Below are 25879 nucleotides of genomic sequence, written 5' to 3' on the forward strand. Positions count from 1 at the left end.
TATCCAAAAACAATAGGCCTGCTAACCACTCCAACAATATATTACAAATGACAGCCTAATAATGACAGCTTTATGTGACCTTCTCTATATCGCTCGTTCACACATTAAATCAACAATACAAATACAACAACGGATTCTACAAGCATTTCGTTCATAGAACACTCCGCAACAATCGCTTACCTGGTCGTCAGCTTGAAGATGAGAAAAGTCTTGCCAAGAGAGGCAGAGGATGGAGAATCCAGGGTGGAGAAAGAAGAACGCATGGCCATTGTCAAGTCGTATGACAACAGCTATGTTACTCTGATTTCATCCTACTGCGCAGTTGAACCTCAAGACAAAGTTTGACTCTGGAGCAAGTCAGACAAAGCATTTGTGGAAGTCAACAGGCCACACATTGTGAAAGAGTACAACACATTCATGGGGGGGATAGACCTCCTAGATGCATGCGTCGCAAGGTACAAGTACCACATGAGGTCACAGAGGTGGTATCGATATCTGTTCTGGCAAACCATAATGCTAAGCCTTGTTAACGCATATGTATGTTGCACGCGTTATGATTTAAAACTTTTAGTTTTTTTAAATCTGTGTTTCTGTGACCTCACTGCCACGCCAGCTGCCAGATCCGCAACGGCCGTCTGATTTTAGGAGTAAACTTCACCTGATTTGGCATGCTGACCTCAGCAGCCTCGATTACTCAGCGCTGCACTAGATCTGTTCATTAAATGTTACAGTAAAGCACACTCTGCTACCTATACTGCAGAGAACAGCTGAAAAGCTACTTGGGTAAAGTGGAAAACTTTAGCAGCCTTTGGTCAATGGTACATTGTGCACTGTATGCAGCAGATTGTGTTCCCTTTACAACCTCAGCAGAAATATTCTGCATCTACTTTTCTTTTTAGGAATTGACCGAAGTCTTAAGTATTTTTGTTTAATAAAGAGAAACATTCAACATGATTGAACTGAAATGAAAATGTTTATTCATTAATAAAGAAGTAGCAGACCTTTAGGGCTGAACGATTACCCCACTGTAGCCTGTTGGCACTTCAGCCCACTGTAACAGCAAAGAGAAATCCCTGGAGCTACTGCCCAGAGTGAAGTGCTGCCATCTAGTGAGAATATAATGAAAGCTATGAAGTAGACAATGACTAAAAAACCTAGTTCTCTTGTCTCTATCAATTAAAAAAGATATATTTTTAAATATGTACAATCTTTCACCATAACTTATTTGTTTGAATATAAATCAGAGGTACTAAAAGTGAGGCTGAGGTCTGTCTTTAGTCAGCGTTGAGGCATAAACAGACACCCTGGAGCACCCAGTGGGAGATGTGCATGGTGGTGAACAGGTCAGCCTCAAACACCAACCCCACACCCATTGCATTCCTGCGCAGAGACGTGGTGTACACCGGTGTCCGTATCGTATTCTTCAGATGCAAAACACATAAAAAAACAAGTTAGGAAAAAAAACCCATCAAAAATAGTGAAGTAAAGTATTGTATGCAGGCCTGTAGTGCCTGGTGTCCACACCTGTAATCGGAGGCGGCTTGCCTCTATGGGGATGACTTTGAGAATGGGCAGTTCAACAACCAGAACGTTTGGTTTACTCTTAACCAGGCAGCCCTTCTCCATGTCCCAGTCTGCTCCCTCCAGATACAGGCCGGACACAAAGCAGCCTGCAGAGAATAACACCATCAGTCTCTATAACTCATCACTAATCATGCTGCAAATGGTGAGTGTTATTTCATTACCCTGTCCAGGTCTGTCACTGATGTCATCCTCACTGCGGTACTGGGTCACCTGTGTGTACAGTGTAGAAAGATCCAGAGGCCAACCATTTTTCCTGCAAGCGGCTTGGACCAGGGCGGTCAGGTAGGACTCTGGGATATGGAGTCCTGATAGCCACATAACCTTTGGCTCTTCCTGATCCACCTGCAGGGACACAACATACACAGGTACGTCAAGATACATTCTCAACTTGTTTGTTAACCATTCTGTAATGCCAGATCACAAAAAGGCTACATATGATCGTGAGTGTGTCCGTCCTCACCCAGTAGCTATACTGTTCATAACGCCTGTTGAAATGGCTCATCCAATTGCCGAGAGACTTAAGAGTGTCAGGTGCCAACTTCTTCCAGATGGCAGGGATGTGACCATTAAAAAGTGCCCGAGCGACCTCGTCCAACTCACTGCTCATACCCACCTCACCAGCCAAGGCCTAGGGGACACAAGAGAATCGGATCAAATCTAAACCTCTGTGAAGCACAAAGACGCAACACCTGCCTGTTTGTTTCCCCAATATCTTGTTGCCCTCTGCCCCTCCTGCTCACCCTCTGCAGCTCAGCCAGAGAGAGCTGCATGCGGACCACTAGCTTGTTGAAGCGCTCTAGTTCTTGAAGCAGCACCACTGAGGTCGGGGAAATGTCTGTGCCAAACTTTTTACAGATCACGTCCATGTTGAATAACTTAGGCAGCTTGTTCTGAATATCCTGGACCACCTGGCTGATGTACTCGTCCCTACTGATGCTTCCACCCGATTCACCTGAGGCGTGAGAGAGCGTTTAAAGCAAAAGAGAATAAAGCAAATATCCTTCAACAGTATGGAACAGCTTCTCCTTCTGAAAATAGTACATATTACTTCCGGGGATGCTCTTCGGTATTCAGAAGTCAATATGGAGGCCATCAACTTTACAATGTCTCCCTTTGAAATCAATTAAGGGGCAAGAGAGATGAAAGATGCCAACTCATACCTGTCTGAGGCTGCAGGTCTATTAGGTGAGTCCACATGTCTTTAGCTGCCTGAGTGTAGTATCCTATCTCTGCATTGGAATGAAGACCCATTACCTCCGGTGTGTTTGCCAGTGGCAGGATCTCAATCTCATCTGTTAGATAAGAGGGTGAAGCTGTGATGACAGAAACCTTTTATTTCTCTTAAAAGTAAGAGAATGTAAAGTAATGAAAAGAACAACTGACCAACATATATTTTCTTGGTCCCATTTGGAGGGATCTTGTAAACTACGTCCGTGTTGCTGAAGAAGTGGAAGCGACGAAAGGTGTAGAAGAGGAAGTCTCCGAGGTACTCATCCATGTACACAGTCAGGATCCTGCGGTCAAAGCTATCGATGGCTCGCCCGCCATACATCACCTATAGAACATTATACAGACGTGCTCAACGTACAGCATCAGCCAGCAAGGTAATAAATATACAATCTATTAAAACACAAGGAAGTTGGCCTAACCTCTCCAATAAGGTATTTAAGACTTCCCCAGGGAATATTGCGGTCTCTTTGGTTGTGAGATTTGGTCAGGTACGTGTTCAGGATCTCCATACACACCTGTCGAACACAGTTACATTGTTCAAACCATTGAATAGTGAAATTGATATTATACCACAGAAATAGAGACTAATATTCAAACAAAATCCCTCATTTAAAATGGCTCTTGTGCCACTTACAGAGAAGTCAGACTCATTGAAGTCGTAGAGGACGTTCCAGCCAATCTTGCCGTATTTGCGTCTCTCTTGCACCACAGCATGGAAGAAGGCCAGCACGTACACCAGGCTGCGGAAGGCAGGGTGAGGACATGCAGTCAAGGTCTCATGGGAGATTTTGGAGTACGTGGCTCTCATGTTCAGCTTGAGACCGTTGGGAGGCTCCGTCACTACCTGCACGCACACAATATTAAAGTACATGTAAACAAACAGACATTTTTTTAAATCCAATTTTTCACAACAATAGAAAAACTGTTGAATGTCTCTTCCATGCTCGTGACTATCCTCCACTGATGTGCACAATTTAAATACAAATGGTCACTTTGCTGTATTAGAAATGCAACATTGTCATATTCCCAACATATAGATTAAAAACATCAAACACAACACCTATTTAAGGAAATCCTTGTGACCGCTACTTGATCCGAACCCTGCCATCTACAAACTAATCTAAAGAAAATACTGCTGAAGGTAAAGAGGAAATGCGTTTGACCTTTAGAGACTTTTGCAGTATGCCAATGGGGAAATCCTTAATGGGGTTGGTGGTGACCCACAAGCGGAAGTTGGGATTGGGCTTGGTGATCATCTCTAAGGACTTCTCCAGTTTCTTCAGCCACTTTACCAGCAGGTGGCAGTTCTGTAGCATCAACCACTGACCACGGGACACCGCCCTCTCCAGCAACTGCAATGCCACCTTAATCACAGGTACAGAAGACAATTACCCTCAACGTCTCATTCCACTTGGGCACACTTAAAGCTTTGCGGCTGCGATATGGAAAAGAAGGCTTCAGTACCTTCTCTTGGCCTTGGCCCATAGCAAGAAACTTGAACTTGTTGCCTCCAAAGCCTGACCTCTCTGCTAGTTTCATGAGATCCGTGGCTGGGTCAGATCCGGGGCTCAGGATGAAGATAATGGGGGAGAAAGGTGTGCTCTGTTCATAAATTGCATCAAAGCTGATCACAGGCGGCTGCACATATCTGAGAAGATACACAAGAAAACATGTAGAAACTCAGGGTTTGATTCCTCTCTGTATAAATAATTATATATTCTGTATACATTGTCAAATAGTTGTGCTTAGGCAACTGCACCACAGTGGTGTATATACATACACTGTATATACTGTATACATAGTGATGGTGAAGGTATATATATATATATACAGTATATACAGTATATATATATATATATATATATATATATATATATATATATATATATATACGGTATATATCTTAATTGCAATTGTTATTGCAATAGAAACAGGCTCACTTCTCGCCCATGGTGACAGTAACGTAGTCAGTTACAGCTCTGTAGACTCTATCTACACGGAAGCAGCGCAGCAGCAGCAGCTTCTGAAAGGCTGGCAGGTTCTCTTCATATTTCATGGGAAATGGAGCCTGTTCTGGTGCGTCTAAGTCATACCACTGAAGAGAAAAGAAAAGGGTTAACCTCTCAACCGATAAAGTAAAATGCCTATGGCGATTCTTGCCACCGTGGTCACTTACAGACTTCCAGTCAGTGGAATTTTTCTCCACGTCATCAGGCAGAGAGCCAAACTGCTCAGGAAACAGCTCTGCTAGTTTCATTATGTCCTCCCAGCCCTGGTCTGCAAGCCAGTCACAAGGCTTTTTGCGGGTGCTCTTTTCCAGGGATATATTACCTTTACACATGAGGTGGAAAAACAAGAACATTTACTTCAAACATTGTGTGCATACACATGTGTCTGAGTTTGTGATCACTGTAATCTACTTAAACATTTTAGAGGAGTTCAACTCTGCATATCTCACCCTTAATAAAGAACTCCAACTCCTCCTGAGGTGACCTCTCTTCTGCCTGTTCAATCTTGATGGTCATGTTGAAGGAAAAGAGCAGCTTGTGTCTCTCAAACAGACCTACGGATATGTAGTGAGTTCAGGTTATAATATCATAAATACTGTGCTTTTAAAAATCCTTTTTCATCCATTCCATTATTCAATATTTATTATTGACCTGTGCAGCCATAGTTGTAAACACTGTATGTCAGAGTGTTCATGATGTTCTTCAGTCTTTGGAGCAGGATGGAGTTAGGCAGAGATTTGCGCAGTGAAAAGTCAAACACTTCGAGGTAGGAGGCTAGAGAGCACTGGTACATGCTGTTCACCAGAGACATTTCTGTCAGTACGAAGAACAGGATAGCGCCGCGCTTTGCAGCAGGTCGATAGCCGTCTCTGAGTTTATCAATGTCCACAGATGTCTTATGAGCCAACTTTAGTTTCTCAAATACCTGATGATTACAATATCAAACAAAGAAAAGACTAGTATTAACAAATTCAGTGAAAATGCACTTATTCCATGAGTTCACTGATGCTTGCTGCTGCCAAACTGACCTCACTGGCTTTTGACTTTGTTTCCTCCAACGTATGAACCAGCTCCGTGTTATCCAACATGTTGCCTGAAGATGTGGCCAGCTCCCTGAGCAGGGAGTCCCCGAGGTTCTTCAGCAGCTTCTTGTTGTTGCTAGTCTCTTGGATCAAACTCTCGCGCTGCTCCTCCAGCTCCTTCTTCTCAAAGCCCATGATAACACTCAGCAGCTGGTCCTCCAGACCCTTAAGGGTCACTACACGTAACATCGATACAATAAATGGACACAGACAGACATTGAGAACATGCAGTTCAACTACTACAAAGAAACAATATGGTAGCCATGCCAAACAATCTTACCAGTATAGTTGATGACCATGGCTTTTCCAAACACTGATGGAGAGTATTTGGGGTTAGCCAGTTTGCTGTTGAGGTACAGCTTAAAGTTGGGATCATAGTCCACCTCCTTGTCACCCAGCATGATGACCTGTCTGCCCTCTGCTCCTTTTACATTCTTCTCCAGGACATTGTCAATCACAGGGTCGATGTACTCATCCACATCTTGAAAAAGGAATGGGAAGCCATATTTGATAGCCATCTCTAGCTGCTTCAGGAAGTCTGGATCGTTGAATGATGAGATCTGAGGGGAAGAAATAGTGATGACACTGTCAGGACTCTTTCAAATGCTGATTCTGGAGCTGTCAGCAGTGGGAAGCTAACTAAAGCGCTCATTCTGGGACTTGCGAGCAGTAATGCCACATCATTTGTACGAAAATGTTTTGTACCTTGAGGTTATTTTTGTTTTCCTTCTTCTTAATCCAGTTGAGGGCTTGCTGCTGTGGGTCAATACACATGGGGAAACGGCTCCCTCTGCTTGTGAGGATTCCATTCTGCACTGAGAGCTCATCTGGAGGCAAGCCCTCTGAGCCCCATCTGTCACACAGGGTTTATTTGACACGTAGTTAGCCACCATAGTCAGTGTACAGACAAAATAAAGACAATTCCACACATGCGCAACAAGCACCTAACCTGCGACCACAACACCTAATTTCGATCATTTGATTGAACATATTTTTATTGTCTATTGTCTTCTCAAATCTGTCATGAGAACACACTCCTTCTCACCTGCTGATTTCTACCTCATCGGTCAGAAGGCTTTCCACTTTGAAAGGCTGGCTCAAGGGGATGCCTCTCTCCTGCACATCCTTTACCCATACTTGGTATACCATTTCATTCCTGAAGTCCCAGCTAAAGGCTCCTACATAGCTCAGGAAAGCAGCAGAGACCAGACAGTCACCGAGGAGAAGCACGCGCCGCTGCTTTAACTCCTCCAAATCTTGTGTCCACCTGAGTGGAGGTAGTTGAAAAGAGAGAGTAGTAAAGAAATATAGGTGGAACACAAAGGGATGAATAAAAAAGAAGATATAAACGAATCAAATAAGCAACTTTTAGCAGGGTTGGTTGGGGGTTGTGAGTCCATGTGTTGCATCTTTTGTAACCTCACCGTTCATTCTCAGAGCTCAGGCCAGTGATGAGTTTGTCAGCGGCTATCAGCCTCCTCTCCATGAGCTCTGCCTCCTCCTGTAGGTGCTGTTTCTCCTCGATAGCGGCTAGGTACTTCGTTCCAAGAGCTTGCAACTCTATCTGGATATCGTTAAGCTCACTCTGAATGCGCTCAAGCTCCCATTTACTCCGAAAGAAGTTCTTTTCTAGGCGTGCCAACTGAAAAAACATTGGAAATATGGCTGTTTGATGTGCGTTCCTTCTTATAGAGCATGACGTTAGCATGTAGAAACACTTTACATTACCTTCTCTCTCTTAGGTTTTATCTCCCTCGCAACTTCACAGTAACCCATGATAGCCTCAACATACTTGAGCAGTCCTGAGCCGGCCTTACTGATGGCTTGCATCTCCTCAAAGCTCGTCTGGAGGTTCTTTAGGAAGCCTAGCCAGGGGAAATGGCAAAGAAAACAACTGTAGTATACTTGTCAAATGCCACTATCATATACAGTACATGGGTATTATTATTCACAGATCATGAAGCCCACATACCTTTGACAGTCCTGACCTGGTTGTTATGTATGGAATCACAGTCCATCTCCATCAGCGAGTGCAGGAAGTTAGCCTCTGACATCATCCCCTTGGCTGACTGCCAACTGATCTCCTTGTAGCCACGCAACACCATGATGCACTCACACACCACCTGCACCTGTTTGGGCGGCTTTGCAAAGGATCTGCACAATGTACCAGCAGGAAAAAAGGCAGATAGGAGGAAGAGTATTGATTGATGAAGCAAGTTTTGGTCAGGTATGAACCAAACCCAACATACAGTATGTTTTGAGTTATCATTTTCTTTACAGAGGTTTAGTATGGGTGTCTGCATTACAGATCATGATTATCTATTCATTCATTCTGCTGAATTTGGTCACCGCCGCTATCTTTTTCAACAATGGAATGAAAACAATCCTCTGAGCAAGGAGGAGAATTTACCGGATCTCTGAGATATCAGATTTGTCTAGGTCTTGCAGGGCGATGCGAGCCGCCTCTAATGCCGGCAAAGCCTCCGCCAGGGAACTTTCAGCTTCTTTCTTGTCCACAGCCATCACTTTGTTCTGCTCTTCAATCTCTTTGGCTTTGTCTTCAGCCAGAGACTTTTTGTCCTCAGCTAGGAAAGGAACAATATCAATAAGTGGTTTGTACTAGCTGTGTTTAGTTTCGGAAGAACAATATACTGTGTTTAAGATAACCCTGAGTTAAGAAATGCAGGTTCTCACTGACCAACTGTCGTGTTTGTGGTGATCTCATTCAGCAGGACCTCACAAGCTGTGGAGTTTTCAGCGAGGACCACCTTCTGCTCTGTTAGCTTGATATTCAGCTCAGCCAGCTGCACACTGGCCTCCTTCAGTTTATACAAACCTCCCTCTAGATGCTTGCACTGAGCTGGAACAGGAGAGGACAAGTTCACAAAACAAACATATTAATGTACAGTAGCCGTGTGGCACCAGTCTAACCTTCACACAGAGGCACTTTAATATTTAAATAGAATAGAAATAGAATTTAAATATATATATATAGTTCCATCTTCTCACCCAGAATATATTGGTCATTTTCCTCCAAGAGGTTAGAATAGGTGCTAATGAAGTCCAAGTAGTTCTTTGGAGTAACATAGTTACACCGTCTGAGCTTCTGGTGGAATAGCTGGCTGTAGTCCCCCACAGAGCTGTGCACCATGCATACATGAGCTATCACTGTTGCACAGTGTGCCGCAGGAATCATTGGACTTTCACCTGTAGAAAAAACAATTAAAAACTAAACGTGAAGTTTAAAAAATAAATTTGCAAAATGTAGGGAGAATATTCCAGCTACAGGTCTTAGTACAGTTAAATAAAGTAAAGAAAGCCTTTAAATGTCTGCCTGAAAATGAACTTTTTACACAACAAATGCATTAAAAAAAGACAGAAATGTGTGTAATTACACACCGAGGAAAGACTGAGCCACTGCAAGTAGCGCCTGTGGAGGCCATGGCAGGAACCAGTCTATCACAGTGTTGTTCATCAGTCCTGAGAACAAAAGTGCACACAGTTAGTGAAATAAATCAAGAAATTAGAATACAATCCCAGCATTGACATCGCCGTTCACCTGGGAAGTTCCTGCAGCGTGTCCTCAGGGTGTCTCCCACTGGTGACATGCCTAAAACAATGTGTAGATTGTTGGCGCTCTTGTTGACAAAGTATTGCCACACACTCTCCTTAGAAGGACCTGCTCCCATCGTAAGAGCCTCATCACGAAGCTGGTTCAGAACAGACTCCTTCTCATCATCAGGGAACAATGCAGGAACAATGCCTATAAAGAAAGAGCATGATCAGTACTACAGCTGTAACTTTTAAGAAAAACAAAGTGTGAGCCAGGAGGTTAGAGTGATATCCAACCTGAGGTGAGCATGTTGTTGATGAGTTCCAAGAAGCCTTCCTCAGCAACATGGTCATCCGTGAAGAGGAACACTATCTTCATATTCTCAATGCCAAGCTTCAAGTACAGTGCTTTCAGGTCATCACGGAAGTTTGACTCGCTGTATCCTCTGCTTAATGTTATCTCGAACACCTGGGGAAGGCAGATTACATTACTAGATGCTGGAGATTTCTTTGCAAATATTTCTCTATAATGTTTTACAACATAGAAATAAGAGTTAAGAACTACATTTCCATTTAGCAGCTTTAGAAGACTGCTGTTCCCAAAATGGAAGAAAGTGTCATTTATAACTATATTCCAAATCTTCTTGTTCCAATGCTTCACTGAAGCTAAGATTGGACTGAGTCAAATATTCAAAACCAAATGCCCTTCACCCCACCCGTCATGGATCTTATGTTTACAACCTCACAGCCAGCAGTGAAGGCAGCGAGTTTGGTGAGGGACTGCTTCCCAGAGCCCCCCACACCGACGAGCAGTGCATGGCCACGATCAATGCGGATGATGCGGTGCACTCGGGTCAGATGTTCCAGAGCATCATCAAACAGCACTAGGTTCATCCTCGACTTGTTCTCATTGTATTCCTCTAGAATTTCCTGCAGAATACGAGAAAACAAACTGGTCTTTCAGTATAATTAAAGACGGAATATGGCAGTAAATAATTGGTCGTATTATTAGACTATTGCATTCCAAAAAGAATATTAGACTGAGACCAGCCTTTGCGATTATTAACACAGTTAATAACTAGATAGTACCTCAAACAGGGCTTTTGATGCGTCATAGTCCTGTATGTCCTCATAGACCCTTGGTTCAGTCTCACTGAGGGCCGTCCTGTAGTCTCCAAAAAGAATTGGGTCCCTCATGATTGCCTCCATGTCTGACTTAAAATGCTCCTCAATCAGGTTCTTTATGTGGCCTTGGACCTGATGGCAAAAAAATAAATACATTGGGAACATTTAGAAGCTGAATGCAGAACATTTTGAGCCAACATTTGTAATTACAGTTGGAGGAACAACTACTACATATTGTATTTGTCCCTGCAGTCAATACAAAGGAGAATCTACAGTAAATATCTACTTCTTTAATTGATCATTATTACCAAAGCTTTGTCAGTTTCATCAACGAGTCTGTCATGGAAGATTCTCAGGCACTCGTTCCTCCAAACACGCACAAATTGGGTGACAGTCAAAAACCTGTTAAGAGAGAAATCAGGTAAAGCAATTACATTTTAAAACAAAGACTTCTAACTATAACGTCTGAGTGAATGTGCTAGATCACACCTGTCAGGTTTGGTGAGGGTCAGTCCGTTGTAAACTCTTGACAGGTCCCTCAGGTTGAAGATGTAGTGGAACTTGGAGGGAGTGGGGGGCAGATCTTTGATGATGTGGTTGTACAGTTCCAGTGTGCACAAGGTGACTTTATCACAAACCTTCTGTATGGCGTCTTCAAATGCCTAAAATATTTGATTAAGCTTATTAAATCTGAGTGATATGGAGGATTGAGATTCTGGTATTGATTTATGTGGGAAAGATATACTAACTCTGGTGTGGCCATTGATGATGGAAGCATAGATACGGTGGAGGGAGTCCACTGCAGGGAAGGGGATGCTGAAGACACTGAAGAGCGAGACGAAGCGGGAATCCACCTCGTTCCTCCCGCCTCCTGCCTGTCCCATGGCAGCAATAAAATCAAGGTCCTTGAGGATTTTGTAGTTAAGATCCTTCCCTCGGTCATAAATGCCTCCTCGGTCCAGTAACAGCTTCAGAAGTGCGATGGGCTGTTGTGTGCCGTAACTATCCACCTGGACGAGCATACAGTGTATTAGAATAATGTCAAACATACAAGTGCTGTCACAGTGAAGGAGATAAGATACACGGTTGAGAGCTTGGAGCAGGTACCTTTGGCATATTCATGTCATCCATAAGGACCAGCAGTCTCTTCCCCATAGTAGGCCCGTAGGTCTCTTTAGTTCTTTTCTCCACGTTGGCCTCCAGGTTCCTCTGCAGGTCCATTGAAGTTGTTCTGGACGAGAAGTTGATGATCAGAGTATTCTAGAAAGAGAAGGGAATAAATGAATTTCACTTGAGTGACAGACAGAATGAACACACATTGTTAGATGGTGGACTCACCCTTGTTTCTGTGCTGAGGTTCTTTATGAAATTATGAATGGTGGCAGTTTTGGAAGTGCCCGACTCTCCAACCAGGAGCACCGACCTCTTTATCTTCACCATCTGTTCTAGTATCCAGCTGGCTCTCATGGTGTCGATAGTTGGCACTAAAGCAAAGATGAAGGAGCAGTGAATCAAAGAGGAAGAAGGAGCTCAGGAGGCCTAAACAGCTCAAATCCAGATGTATAAATGCAGGACACTTGATTTTTCCTTTTTACCTAGAATATCTGCAAACTTCATCTCAGGGTTGTAGATGTATTTGGTGACCAGGGAACTCCAGGGAACCCACTTCTGCTGTGTTCCATCAAAATGGAAATCATACAGAGTCGGGAGGTATCCTGTATTGATGCAGACATTTTGTTAGCAATAATAAGATGACAAAAGTGACATGATAAAACACACTTGCACACACAAATGTGGGGAATAGAATTTTCAAAAAGAAGAAAGTGGGTTTGTTTTCATCATTTTTATTCATTCTACCTAAAAACATAAAGCAATCATGTGGTATACTAGATTAAATGTTACCCAAAATCATATTGTAGCTAAAAGGGTATATTAAAAATGCATAACTTTGTTATTTTAGTAAATGTTTACCTGGGATCTCACCAGGCCCAGCCAGGGCTGTCTCATCATGCACTGTGGTTAAGCAGGAGAGCTTTTTGATGAACTCATCAAACTTGATCCTGCCACTCCCCAGCAGCGTGGCCCCCAGTGAGCAGTACAGAGCTTCCAGGAAGAAACACTCCAGCACTTCAGCACTGCTGCTGTCACTCTCAAGCAGCGCATCCAGTGTCAAGCACAGCTGAGTCACCTGAACACACGGCCAAGTAGTCTGAATATGGGACTAAACTAATCTTCATGCATAAATACCACAACACTGGTACGGGAGTAGGTTGACGATGGGTGAGATTAACCTACCATGTTCAGATCTGTCTGAGGGACGACAGTCTTCAGTTTCTGGTCTTGTTTGCCATCAACAATACCTTCCACAATCATGTCAATAGAGCTGAGCACATATTTCTTAAACAGCTGGTTGAGCACTTTTTGTTCCTAGAAAAATAACAAAAAAGCAGCGTAGAGACATTATCAAATTACAAACAAGTGCAATTATTATATAGTGTATATGTTTTTTCTCATACCCCGTCAGTTCTGTCGTTCACCCATCTCTGCCAGTATGGGGTGTATCGCAGGTTTTTGGGGTCAACAAAAACCATCCCACAGCGGGAAACAGTAGCAGGGGAAGCATACTGCAGATCTCCAACCTGGGATGGGGAAGTTTCCTTACGTTATTGCTCTGAAAGTTGCTTTGCATAAAAGTGTAAGGAAAGGTATTTTCCACAGCCACCTTGAAATTGAGACAAACCTCAAACAGCAGCGCACAGTGACTCTGTAAACGGATCCGTTCTCCGTTGGCTAGAGTGAGGAGCTTGTTGTCATCCATCACCGAGTTCATATTCTCGACCCACAGAGCATCCACGTCCCCATCGAACAGGATGTATCTGTGAGTCAGAGTTCATGTAGTATGAATGAATGACATCACTGGCATACTGCACATCTGAATCGACTGATTGATTAAAAGTGTCCTTTAGTTTTTCTTCTTTTTGTTTTATACCTCCTCTCTTTTTTGTCAGTGGGCCTGTTGATGTCGCGGAAGATGTTAGATAAGATCCCATCAGTCCAGTCTCGAGTCTCAGGGTCCAGAAAGCCGTAAAGTTCAATGACACTTATGGCTTTAGGGTTCAGGGGATACATCTTGGTTTGAAATCCCAATCTGATGATGAATTCAAATAAATGTCACTATTCTCCACATAAAATATCAGGAATATGGTGTAAACCTAGTTGATTTAAACTGACTTGGTCTGAGTTTGACATAATGTGCTGATCACAACCGATTTCCCTCCACCTGTTGGGCCCACAACCATAGTAGTGTGTCTGGTCATCATCGTCTCATACACCTGCACCACTTTATCCACCTGAAACCACAGACAGCATAAAGAAAAGGGTATATCAGCGTCTAAATGCTCACATGCTGTAACTAAATCTTTGCCACTGTAACTAAACAATCTTTAAGTAAGAAAGCCTGTGTATCAAAGAATCAAATCTAGACCCAGATAAGAAACCTGGTTAGGCAGCATGACGTATTTGTTCTCTTGCAGGATCTCTTCCACAGCATCATTGAAGTTGGGATAGCGAACACGAGGGCAGTCTAACCCAGGGAACAGATCTGCGATCAGCCCGAGGAACAGGGGCACGTCCTCAAACACAAACTTTGGTAGGTTCATGTCCCTGAGAGCACGCATCAACACCACATCCTGTGGAGAGGAAAGACGGAAATAACAACAGGATTAAAGTAAAAATATTTTCATTTTAAATGTAACAATGCCTACCTGTATTACCTGTCCGTGTCAAATAAATAATTAAATAAAAATGGAGAATCTGATATCTAATATCAAATGAACCCTTTAAAAAAAAAAAAAAATTCAAACTTTTTACAGCAACAATCACCAACCTAATCACAATTCTAGTTCTGTGAGACCTCTCACTAGTTTTCTTCTTTTCATGTTTCTTAAACCTACGCTTCCCTAAGTTGATTAAGATTTGCAAAAGTGTTGGAATTTTCAACATGGTGCTGAGTGATGGTCAGTTTTTAGGCCAGACTGAAACTTGTAATAAATACTATAATGCCAGAGGTATTGCTTTATTTTGCAAGCTGCTAGGTAGACACTTAAAAGACCTCGTCTAAATCTTGCATTTGGCAAACTAAACAAATTCACAATTTTTTTTCCCAACAGCAATCAAGCATTAGTCTAAACCTGAGGGATCACAAATACACAACTCATCAGTTCCATATTGAATGTGAGAAGTGTTTTATTCACTATATGAAAATGAAACATGAAAAATGTTGTTGGGTGTCTACCTCACTGATGTCTGGTGAGCCTCTCTTCAGCTCTCCTGCCATCACTAAGACAGACTTCAGAGCTCGCAAGCCAAAGTCATAATGGGACTGCTTGGACAGCAGCTCACGTGCAAGTTTATACAGTATGGTCATCTTCTTTGCCAGCACCTGAATTGAAAAAAAGTGTACATATGTGTAGCGGTAAGCACTTTGCAGTGTAGAGTTAAAGATTTTTCAATGTTCATATGAAAAGTTGTCTTTCTACGCTCAGAAATATCAGAACATTTTACAAGTAATTCAGTATAAATGATGCATTTCATAACTACCTGAGAACACTAATATAAGTATTGTACATTATAGTGATATTGTATATGCATGGTTCATTATACATTACTCAGGATGAGAGCGTCTGCCAAATTGAGAGAATGTAATTTGTGCTCTGTGTGTGCGTCACTCACCTTGGCCATTAGGAAGCCTTCAGAGAAGAGCATGATCTCACAGATCTGCTGCAGGTCAGGCACAATGACCACCACAGGCCTGAAGAGGGCTTTCACTGATTCTGGCAGCTCTGTGCGTCCTGCATAACCCGGGTTCATGGTGATGAAAATCCCCATGCGGCCGTCCAGGCTGATCTCCTGCCCTTCAAACTGATGTGCATAGTGAGAAGGAGGGGGTTTAGGAGGAATAAACAACTAAATCAACAATCAACCTAAATTATTATTATTAAGTGAAATAACCTTCTTTGTCAAAATATAGATACATTTATATCAAACTGGAATAATTGTTGATTGTTTTGCATAACTACACCATACTTACATGAAACCTTTCCAGGTGCAGAATGAGAGCATAGCGTATGGTCTGGATTTGGGAGGAGATAACTGACAACGCTGAGGCATCGATGCGATTGAACTCATCAAAGCAGCCCCACGCTCCACACTGGGCAAGGCCAGATAAGATCTTACCCACAGTCTACGCACAAAGAGGAAAGGAATTAAGGGAAAAAAGCGAGTTACAAATAAAAAACAGAGAGCGACTACTTTGTCCAGCAGAGTGCAACAGAGTAAAGTGTGCACACTCAACAGACCATGCAAATCATTAGAGAAACATGTGGACGTCACTCTTCAGACTGATGCAAGTGAGCACTTTGGCAGCAAGAAACAATTTGTAGGCAGTTGTGTATACGTTGTATTTTTCAGCACGTGTATGAAAATAGTTTATAATTTGGGCAAAAACAACACACAGTAATGTCTAAGGGGTGAATATGATGTAGACAATTGATGGAAAATGTCACAGAACAGTTTTATGGTACTAAGACGTTTTTTAAGTAGCTGTTGGCTCTTCGAGTTTAGGCTTCTTACCATGTAGTCCATGGCCTCACCACAGTTTGTAACCACGCAGAGCAGGCCTAACGCCTTGGCCAGATCTTTAGTGGACTCTGTCTTTCCTGTACCGGCCGGTCCAGCAGGCGCTCCGCCCAGGTACATGGAGAGGGCCTGTATCACAAATAAACACCCGCATACAGACATCATATTGTCAAAACAGACTGACAGCACAATTTACATATTTCTGCTTGGGTTTTTCAAATTTGCAAAGCTTCTCAGACCTGCGTGAGGGTGAGGTAGATACGGTCTGTCAGCGGGGTTATAACCAATCGACCGTTTAACCCCATGTATTCATAGCCGTAAGAGAACGAAGCACTGCACTGACGCACAAATAAGTTGTCATGTTCCCGGACCCAGTAGAATCTGAGTTGGCTTTCCCACTCAAACTCTCGTGCGTCCATTATACTGGAAGAAGAAAGACATTTTACTTCATTTAAGTTCACCTCCCAACACACGAGTTACACCGTCATGTGCGATGACAAATGTTAAAACCGGCAAAGGTTTACCTGTTTAGTACAAAGCTGTCTACAATGTCTCTTGCATGGACATCGATGATGAGCACAGTGTTTATCTTTCGTCTGTCATTATTCTTCAAAGGTTGTGTGATGCGCTTTACCAGCTCATCAATCTGCTGGTGCATTTTCTTAGCATAGTTCCTCAGTGCGTACTTCTCTCCTTTCTTCACATTTTTAAAGACATCCTCTACCTCCCAGGTCCACCACACTTGATTTGCAGCCAGCACAACCATTCCCTGGTACAGCAACATCCAATCCACCCTGAGACACAAGGGAATGATTTACTGTGGCTCATTCACGCACACAGACACCGGCAAAATTGCTCACACACATGTAGTATCTACACACACCTGCTCCTGTCTTCACAGTAGCGGTAGATTGCTTCCTTGGTGATAAGTCTATTAGTCCTCTTCATCTCAAGTAGTATTCCCGTCATCCACTCCTCCACCCTGCCCTCCACCGGGATAGCCTTCTTCAGCTCCATCAACTCACCCTCAGCAGACACCATGGCTCCGGCTACTTTCTCCCCATCGCTTTCCACATCCAACCTCAGAGATGCTATGTTATCATACATCTTGTGGAACATAGACAAGAACATTTATTTAAATCTAGAAAATGTTTCACACACACGGCAAACAGTGATCCTCCTCATCCCTGCTTTGAAGAATAATGCCTGATACCTTGATCATGTGCTCCTGGACACAGGAAGGGTCACTACTCCCCAGAATGCTGAGCAGTTCATCATCTGAGATGAAGAAGAAGCGAGGAAAAGCATTCCGCTTGGAGTCCAGGTAGTCATTGAGACTCTTCTGGCACCTCTCTAGTCCATCACTCAGGCCCTGCAGGTCTGTTAACCGGTTGGGAATCAAGCAATAGCGCTTAATGTTTGGACTCTTCACTGTGTCACTCATAATCTACACAGAAAAATGAAGAAGACGATGTTATTTTGAGATGTCCAGTAACAGTACTTTGTTTTCATCAGGCTAATATTATTGCAACACTCACTTCTTTAAACCTTTTGTCAATGTTATCAAATTTCTTGGCTTCCTCCGGTAACTGCGAGCTAATGTCTCCACCAATGAATATGCTCTCCAGGTACATCCATTTTCGCTGTACCAGCAACCATACCTGTGCGAGAAATATTTTCTTAAGTATTATGGATTCAAGTGTGATGGGAAATGTGGCCCCTCCCACTGACCTCTATGGTCTCACTGATGAGGGACAGGTCTTTTTCCCATTGCTGTATGGTGCCAAGGAAAGGTCCAACAAAACGGCTGCCCGCCATGCTCTGTAAGTTCATGGCATCGTTGTCCACATTCAGCAGGATCTCGTCCACTGCACCCAGAATAGAACCGCACTCCTGGCTGCCTTTAAAATAGGGCAGCACACTGAACTTCATGTTTTCCCAGGTCTCAACCACCTCCTTCACTCCCTGGAAGCACAAACGCACACACATGAATAATGTATTTTTATCAGTATTTGTGATTTCACTGATAAAGTCCAGTTTGAGATAATTGACAAAGACGGAAGCTTGCCTTCTCAATACTGAGCTCTTTTACAGCAGAGGTGACAATGTCACCAATGACATTTGCATATTTGTGCAACTCCATAGCAAACATGTTCTCCAGAGTGAAGGTGTCAAGGTTCATCTCAAAGTTAGTGCCGGTCCTTTCCATCAGTTCCTTCCAGTGTCTGTGGCCCAAAATATAAAAACACATGTTAATTGGAAGTTATCATTGTCATCATAATTATTACCTGGTCAATCTACATTTTCAACATTTCATACTCTTATCCCATTTTGTGTTGGGTGTCAGATTTATTCCAGGTTCTGGTGTCAACCTGCAGACTGACCTGTCTCTGAGGGCCTCGTTCTTCAGGTCCAGCAGAAGAGGCAGAGACTCTCTGAACTCCTTCATACGTCCATCAAGGAAGAAGGCCACAGGTATCGCCCGCACGTCTTTGGGCAGCTGTCTCAAGCTTTTGATGAATCCCTCAACACCGTCCTGTAGCAGCTGGATGTTCAAATCCACCCACAACGTCTGAGACCACTCCGTCTTTGCCTCCTAAAACATGTAAGGACAAACACATGAAATACTTATACCCCAATGATGTTCAATTTGTCCCAATATGCCACCCCATCCGACCTTTTCAGCTTTATAGACACCATATATCTGTCTCAGGCCCTTCATGTCCTTCTGCATGCCGATAACATCTGGGTACACGGTGACTGGTAGGTCCAACAGCTTCTCAGCATTAGCTAGCTCCTGCCGTCCTGCCACTATCTTGGCAAGGTCTTCCTCATATGTTGCCATGATGGTCAGTCCTGCAAAGAACAAACGAGAGATTCATTAATGTCTTTTCCATGTCTATTTTGAGACTGTTTCTTCCACTACATTTAAAAACAACATTTTAACACCATATATATAACTAAAGGCAGGCTTCAAGTGCTCAAGTACCTCTCTCCAAATCATCTCCCACAGCTCCAGGTCCATGCATGTTGAAGCTTTCAGCAAAGATAGTCAATTCCTGCCTAAAATCTTCAATATTCTCCTTCGTAGTCTTTGAGTGTGAGGGATGGAGAATAGGAAGATAGTTATAATTCTACATTTCTAAAAAACTCTACTTTTCAGATTGTGTGGGTTTGATGTCTTACCTGAGTAAAGGATTTCTTAACATCTGTCAGACTTCGGTCCACTTGTCTGGATTCTGCAAACAGGTCATTCCACATCTGGACAATATTGCCCACCAGTTCCAGTTCATCCTTTCCGACCTACACATGGAAAAGAGAACATAAGTCAGTAAATAAGGGAACCAACTTGTGCTTTCAATGGGCAATAATTGAACATAAACACACAGTACCTCCACTTTGTACATGGCCAGTGTTCTGTATCTCTCCTGGATATCAATGTATCTCATCTCCACATCCAGAGACATGTCCCTGATGTCTGATATGGTGCCAAGGACAGACTTCAAGTCTTCAAAAGTGTCAGGGTTCTGTTTCAGGTTCTCAGATAATTGCTGTTTTATAAAAGAAGCATAAGGATAAATCACATATAAAAACATTTACTATTAAAACATATGACACTGTGTAACCTGATTCAATACCATGAGTTCATCTCTCAAGTTGAAGAGATCCTCTTTGGCAGGCTGGTTGAGCAGCCTACCGAGTGAACTGATCCAGGACTCCGCAGTCTCCCGCACTGTGTGAGCCAGAGGCTCCAGGTTTAGACGGATGACGTGCTCATTCTTAAACAGAGGCTCCAGCATCACTTCCGAATTGATACAAGAAAGGAACTGCAGCTTGTCGTCATACATGACACAGGATGGTTTTTTGGCGGCAAACTTTTCGTTGACGATGGTTTTGTTCTTTTCCCAAAGAGGTCGATAGCGTTTCCAGTGGAAAAGATACTGATCCACAGAGAAGAGCAGCCGCTGGATGTTCTGAGACACTGCCATGGCGCTCTCATTTATCTGAGGATGATGCCACACGTCACTGCAGAAGCTAAATGTCATCACCTCATCTTCACCATCCACACGTTGTGGAGGGCACTCAATGCAGGTCCCATGCATCCAACGCACAAATTGCTGAAAATCAAGTCACATAGTCAGTGATAAATTATTAAAAATAAAAATAAAAACCTGTTAATGCAGTGTACCAGGAGAATCATGCTACCTTGGTGCTCTCTACACAGTCTCTGACACACTGCATGATCAGCCAGTAGATCTCAGTGCTTTGGGGCTGCAACACAATCTTAGGGGCAGACAGGATAGCATCAATTTGGAAAAGAGCGGTGCTTCCCCTCAGTACCATGTTGAAGGCCTGGGTGTTCCTAAATGTGAAAGTCAACAAGAGGGATGGCACAGTGGTTGAGACAAATACTACTAAAGTACTGTATTTATTACTGCTCACAAAGTAGATAACTTCAAAAACCTTAACATAATGCGATTACCTCAGCACCATCTTTATAAGAGAGTCGTGCACCTTGCGTTCCCAGTACATGTAATAATTAGCCATACATTTGGATTTGCCACTGCTGGTTTCCAAGATCAAATGTTCCGTCTTAGTGATGAGGGGTCCAATGTCTGCATACTTCCTACTCAGCAAATTCACCGTCTTGGCCCGCTCTCGTTCAATACGTTCACAGAACTCCCTGACACCTTAAAAAAAAAAAAAAACATGCATTAACTCAATGAAAATAAGTTTCTTTTTATAAAAATTATTATATACTATCAATAATATCCGACCCGGTAAGTCGTTTGATTGATCGGGGACTGGAAATTTCAGTAAGTTGGCCATCACTATGGATTGCAACTTGGACTCAATGTCCTTCTCATTCTTCTGAATCTGACCGACGACGATCTTAAACTTAGAGACAGCCTCAACACCTCGGTTGATGAAGTCGGTGATGCCTGAAACCAAACGCAAATGATCTTATTTCAATTTCACAGACAATACTAATATCATCAAACACAGAGTTTGCATATATCAGACTAAACAGATATTTCAGCCTCTGTATGCACCTTACCCAAAGAATTCCAGTTGAGTCTTTTGCATCCAAAATGCATCTCTTTTTTGACCGCTTTGATCTGTTCAGCCAGCATAATGGACTTTGCCTCACTCAGGCCGTCCATTACAGAGTGGCAGCAGTTGACAAGGTCCTTCAGATCTTTCACATATCTAAAAGCACAATTGAAACGGGTCAGGCCAGAGGTTACATCAATCAGAGGTTTGGTATTTAGTTACTGGTGATTATCCTTACCGGATGAATTTGTGCTCCTGTAGAGCGATATTTTGAGCCAGATAAGGCACAGAGTATCCCAGTAATACAAGGTTGTTTGTCTCGGAAATTATTTCCATGATCTCTGGAGCAAAGTTCACAATGTATCTCACGTCAATCTGTAGGCGGATTTCAGTTGGCGGGACATCCTTATAATGAGACAAATGCAGGGAATTTGAGAGATAGTTCCTGTATCTGTATTTTGCACAATACTGAGTAACAGTTCTAAGTAATTACACAGCGAGAGACACATACCAGTTCTGCCTGGATTTGGTTTTCACTAGTACTCATGACCAACAGGGTTTCTTTCATTAGCAATGGCAAGCTGCATTCAGTCTCAGCCATCCAGTGCTTATACTTCTTCCCCTCATATTCTCTGATCTGCACTGCCATTTGAATGTACTTGTCCTTGGCCTAAGCAGAAAGAGTCGCATGAAGCCGTTCAATAACATTTAAGTGTCTAAACATTTGAATATTAACACTGACTTATACAGCTGTGCAACAGTGAAATAACTCACCATTTTGCTCTGTTCACTCTCCATCATCTCCGGCACTTTCAGGAACGGAAGGATGGTGTGTTTAATGCGGTGGCAAAGAGATTGAGCCCATCTGATGGCTCCTGCCACAGGAGGCTCGTTCTTATTGAGTGGTGGTTTGTCCTTCTTTGCCTCAAAGAGTTCATTTATACTGTCCACCTACAACAAAAACATTTTTACAAAAGTGCTTGTGGCAGACCATGATCACTCTATTTAAAATTCTAATGATAATCTGGCACAACATGAAATATTGCTTCTTTGTATATTTTCTTTTAAACCGTGTTGAGTGATGAGGATGTGTGCAGTGTAACTTCCAGGTTTTATTTGGATTAACAAGCTGAACCTTGATGTATCAAAGGTATGTAAAATAAATGTCATAGGTAATTACTTCACGTAATTAGTTGCAATGCAGTGTAACATAAAGTGTGCACCCTTGCTTACAATGTAAGTCACATTGCAAAACACATGCATGAAGCTGAAGTCAAATAACAACCAGTCTTGATTTCACAGAACATTACCTCTTTGCAATACTGAGCCAGGATGTCATTAAACTTTCTCATCAAATGGTTGTTGACGGCCTCTCTGGAGCGGATGTGTTTGAATTTCAGGAGCATGTCAAAGGCAGCAGCTGAAGAGCGCAGTGCCTTAAAAGACTGATCAATGAAGTCGATGGCCTCTCCCTCGATAGCCTGAGCAGACACATGAGAGAAGTGAATCAGCCTTATAACTGAGGTAAAACATTATGCAACTGTATTTGGTGCAAACTGACAAGCACATTGATACTACCATGCTCTATTAAATTGTTACGTTGTTCCAGAACTCATATTTTCCCAGCTTCTGCATTCCACATGTCTTAAACTCACCTGAACGGTCGTGTCGAATTCTTGCATGATCATTTTCCAGTTGTTTTTCTTACAGATGTTGAAAGGATTGAAACTGACTTCTTCAATAGGCAAAACCAGACTATCCACTCTGCACAGCACTTCATCGATGCGTTTTGGGTCACCGGTCACACCTTTTAGCTCTGGACCAAAGATGTTATAGAATTCCTCCAAAATCTGCACAATGCAAATCAGGAAGAACTCTTTAAAAAAAAAAACCTGAGTTCCTTTTTAATACATTCTCAAGTTCAGTTAATGAGTGAAAGGTCAGTATTTATGAAGTGTATGTACACAAACCTGCAAAACATTGTACTGGTCCTGACAGATGGAAGCCATGTAATCAGTCCTTTCAAAAAGCCTCTTACGGTCAAATTCCCAACGTTGACTCCTGCCTGATTCTTCAATTTCAGCGCGCATCTCAAAGTAGGCGGACTTCCACTGGTCCAGGACCTGCTTAGCATCATGCACCTTGGATTTGGCCACTTCCTTCTTATTTCTGTCCAAGCACAGCACATTGTTAAGTTATACTGAAACCGCAAAACATTCTATTTCTAATAAAGGATATACTGATGTTTTAAAAAATATATTTAATTTAAACTCTATCTAAGCTCTGAACCTCCAATGTAAAATTTAAATGCATTCATGCTTACTTGAATAGCGTGTGGACATCAATTACTTGAGCCACACGTTCACACAGCTGCCAGGCGATACGCTCCATTAGAGGGACCATACGCTCATTTGTGTTGTAGTGGCAGGAGACTATCCACACAATTTGCAGGCTGCTCATCAGAGGAGAGATGGTCTCCAGGATCACTCCCAAATTTGCTCCAGTACACAGATTCTATAACAGACAACGGTAACTTTGACAGAAGTGAAGGTGAGGACAGCAAAACAATTCTGCAGTCACAATTGTGATACAAAACAATATGGCAAGTGTGCTTTTTGTAACCACCAGCTTTTGTCAGTTACACTGTTCATTGTTAACAGAGAAAAAAAGATGTGAATGTAAAAGAATATTCAGCAATAATACATTTATTTTTAAAAAGTGCAGCTCACCATGAAGTATCTTTCCAGTGTGCTGAGGAAGCGTAAATTATCGTCCGACTCCACGCGGTATTTAGTGAGTTCAGCAACCGTTCCTTCCAGGGTCTGAACAATGGCAGCATCCGCTTTGGTCATTACCTCCAATATCTTCTTTACTATGGGCTGTTTGAGGTGCTCACTCAGAGCACTCAGGATGGATGCACGCTCCTGCCAAAAAGTTATCTCGGCCAAAGGGCCAGGTGCCTGGAGGAAAATGAAAACCGATGTTTCACATTGGTCTATGGATATCACTGTGTATGTTTTATGCTTTCGTCTATGTAATAGTTTCATTTTGAGCGGACAGCGGTTCCATTTTTAGGTAATATTTCAGACATTTCAGCAGCAATGATACATGTTAATGCCGGTCTTGACCTCAAATCCTTCAGCTGACATCAACAAGCCTGAATCAGAAACTCAGAATAAGGGGGGAGTCACAAACCTGTGGCGTTTTGTTTTGCTGCTCCTCCATTACAATGGTAATCTGAGTCTGCCAGTTCATCAAACACTGCTCCAACTTCTCTACCGTCTCTGGATTAGACAACAGTACATGCACCTCCGGCTCCAGGTCTAGCTCAGGGATGTTCAGCGTAGCCTCATCTGCGACAGAGGTACTAATCTTTAGATTGTACTGTTTATTATGAAATTGGTATTAAAAACAAGCATGAGCAGTATATTTCAGGCTTGTTTCCCCCCACCCCCAATATATTCTATGTTCGCCTGAATAAAAACTGTTCTTTTTCCTGCTGCAAGAGGACATTCTTCAGAACAGTTTACAGTAAACAAAGTCCTTTCATGGCAGAGACAGCTCAAAATATGCTTAAAGTGGGAAAATGGGGAATTTCAAGGGTTTGCAAATTGATTATTCTGCAGAGTTTAATAAATTCTTTACTTGTTTTTTTAATAATACTGTAATAAAAATGTTTAAAAACCTTGGTATATCCAATAAATCAAACCTTGAATCTGAAGGTGTTGGAGAGTTGTGTTGACCATGCCCAAATACTTGTACGTTCTGTGTAGCAACTCGTCACGAATCGTGAATTTCCCACTTGACTTCACTGGAGTCTCCTCTTCACCCTCTTCATTGGTCTCCTTCCGGAGAGAAACTGTCCCGTTTTCATAACCTGCACTAGTTATATTCATCTGCTGGGCAGTAATCAAGGGTATATACACCTGACAAGAGACACAGTGAAAACATGCATCATGTATTCTTTATTCTGAAACTCAGTAATAGTAAGTTCTGGATATACATGGTTGATGGAGACCGTTACTCTGACTGTTAGTGGTTGTTTGTTGTTTTTCATTTGACTTACATTGGCAAGTTTGTTCTGCAACACAAGAAGAGGGTCTCCACTATGCATGCCAATGTCAAATAAACTGGACATCAGCTTCCTGGCCTCCGTCATATCCAGTGGTTCAACAATAGTCTCTATTTCAAACACAAAAAACAACATGTCAGATGATTTTTTTGTATGTGCAATAGAGGCTTTTAATGATACAGATCTGGCTTCTCACCCTTTGTGTTCCTCATAAAGTAGAACACCCTGGATTTCAAAAATCTCTCTGGGTATTTGTTTACTGCCACATGAAGCTCAATGTGATAGACAACTTTAACCTCGACCCCCTGAAAACACAATACCAGAAATGTGTTGCACTTTTTTTCCTCCCTCTCCATCAACAAACGACAAATTATTTCATAAAACAGCCACAATTTGAAAGCAATTACCACAAGAGGGATGGAATTAAAGTTTGATCTCACATGGCTGGGACTTGCTTCATATATCTCCTCTGAGCCTGAGGTCATCTCTGCTCCACTTTGGGTACAGTCAGGATCTGAAGAGTCTCCATCTGT

At 42.5% G+C, this 25879-nt stretch overlaps 1 protein-coding gene across 1 annotated transcript; it reads right to left on the reverse strand.

The window, feature by feature from the left end:
- Window positions 1-965: 965 nt before the first annotated feature.
- On the reverse strand, window positions 966-25069 carry dnah10 (dynein axonemal heavy chain 10). Its single transcript, XM_029440469.1, has 73 exons — window positions 24984-25069; window positions 24470-24627; window positions 24004-24234; window positions 23598-23788; window positions 23245-23443; window positions 22930-23124; window positions 22049-22225; window positions 21780-21944; window positions 21513-21649; window positions 21279-21430; window positions 20998-21162; window positions 20703-20910; window positions 20426-20582; window positions 19858-20337; window positions 19612-19770; window positions 19406-19522; window positions 19209-19311; window positions 18897-19075; window positions 18604-18815; window positions 18284-18444; window positions 17951-18180; window positions 17758-17880; window positions 17433-17666; window positions 17103-17326; window positions 16744-17013; window positions 16459-16642; window positions 16214-16348; window positions 15672-15824; window positions 15314-15502; window positions 14877-15023; window positions 14080-14271; window positions 13814-13932; window positions 13572-13730; window positions 13323-13458; window positions 13099-13221; window positions 12878-13009; window positions 12554-12770; window positions 12178-12297; window positions 11921-12066; window positions 11690-11842; window positions 11332-11592; window positions 11072-11244; window positions 10891-10984; window positions 10547-10714; window positions 10199-10387; window positions 9755-9926; window positions 9465-9668; window positions 9305-9385; window positions 8915-9112; window positions 8604-8765; window positions 8316-8490; window positions 7878-8059; window positions 7634-7770; window positions 7330-7547; window positions 6951-7172; window positions 6611-6758; window positions 6186-6465; window positions 5852-6081; window positions 5475-5748; window positions 5273-5377; window positions 4991-5145; window positions 4755-4909; window positions 4279-4462; window positions 3978-4178; window positions 3449-3658; window positions 3234-3329; window positions 2968-3139; window positions 2745-2876; window positions 2325-2536; window positions 2045-2212; window positions 1746-1926; window positions 1525-1670; window positions 966-1421 (listed from the first exon to the last, which is right to left on the reverse strand). The coding sequence occupies exons 1-73, from the start codon at window positions 25018-25020 to the stop codon at window positions 1275-1277; spliced, it is 12801 nt and encodes a 4266-aa protein (XP_029296329.1). The 5' UTR covers window positions 25021-25069; the 3' UTR covers window positions 966-1274.
- Between the last annotated feature and the right edge of the window lie 810 nt (window positions 25070-25879).

The sequence above is a fragment of the Cottoperca gobio genome, chromosome 9 (genome assembly GCF_900634415.1).
Source record: "Cottoperca gobio chromosome 9, fCotGob3.1, whole genome shotgun sequence".
Lineage (NCBI taxonomy): Eukaryota > Metazoa > Chordata > Actinopteri > Perciformes > Bovichtidae > Cottoperca > Cottoperca gobio.

What these genes read in the sequence shown, in the direction of transcription:
- dnah10 (XM_029440469.1), bottom strand. Translation starts at nt 25,020, where the DNA reads ATGGTCAACACAACTCTCCAACACCTTCAGATTCAAG. An exon ending in ACCTCAGCACAGAAACAAGG is followed by an intron (nt 11,843 to 11,920) that starts GTGAGTCCACCA and finishes TTCTCTTTCTAG; the next exon opens with AATACTCTGATCATCAACTT. An exon ending in TACTGCAAAAGTCTCTAAAG is followed by an intron (nt 3,659 to 3,977) that starts GTCAAACGCATT and finishes GTGTGCGTGCAG; the next exon opens with GTAGTGACGGAGCCTCCCAA.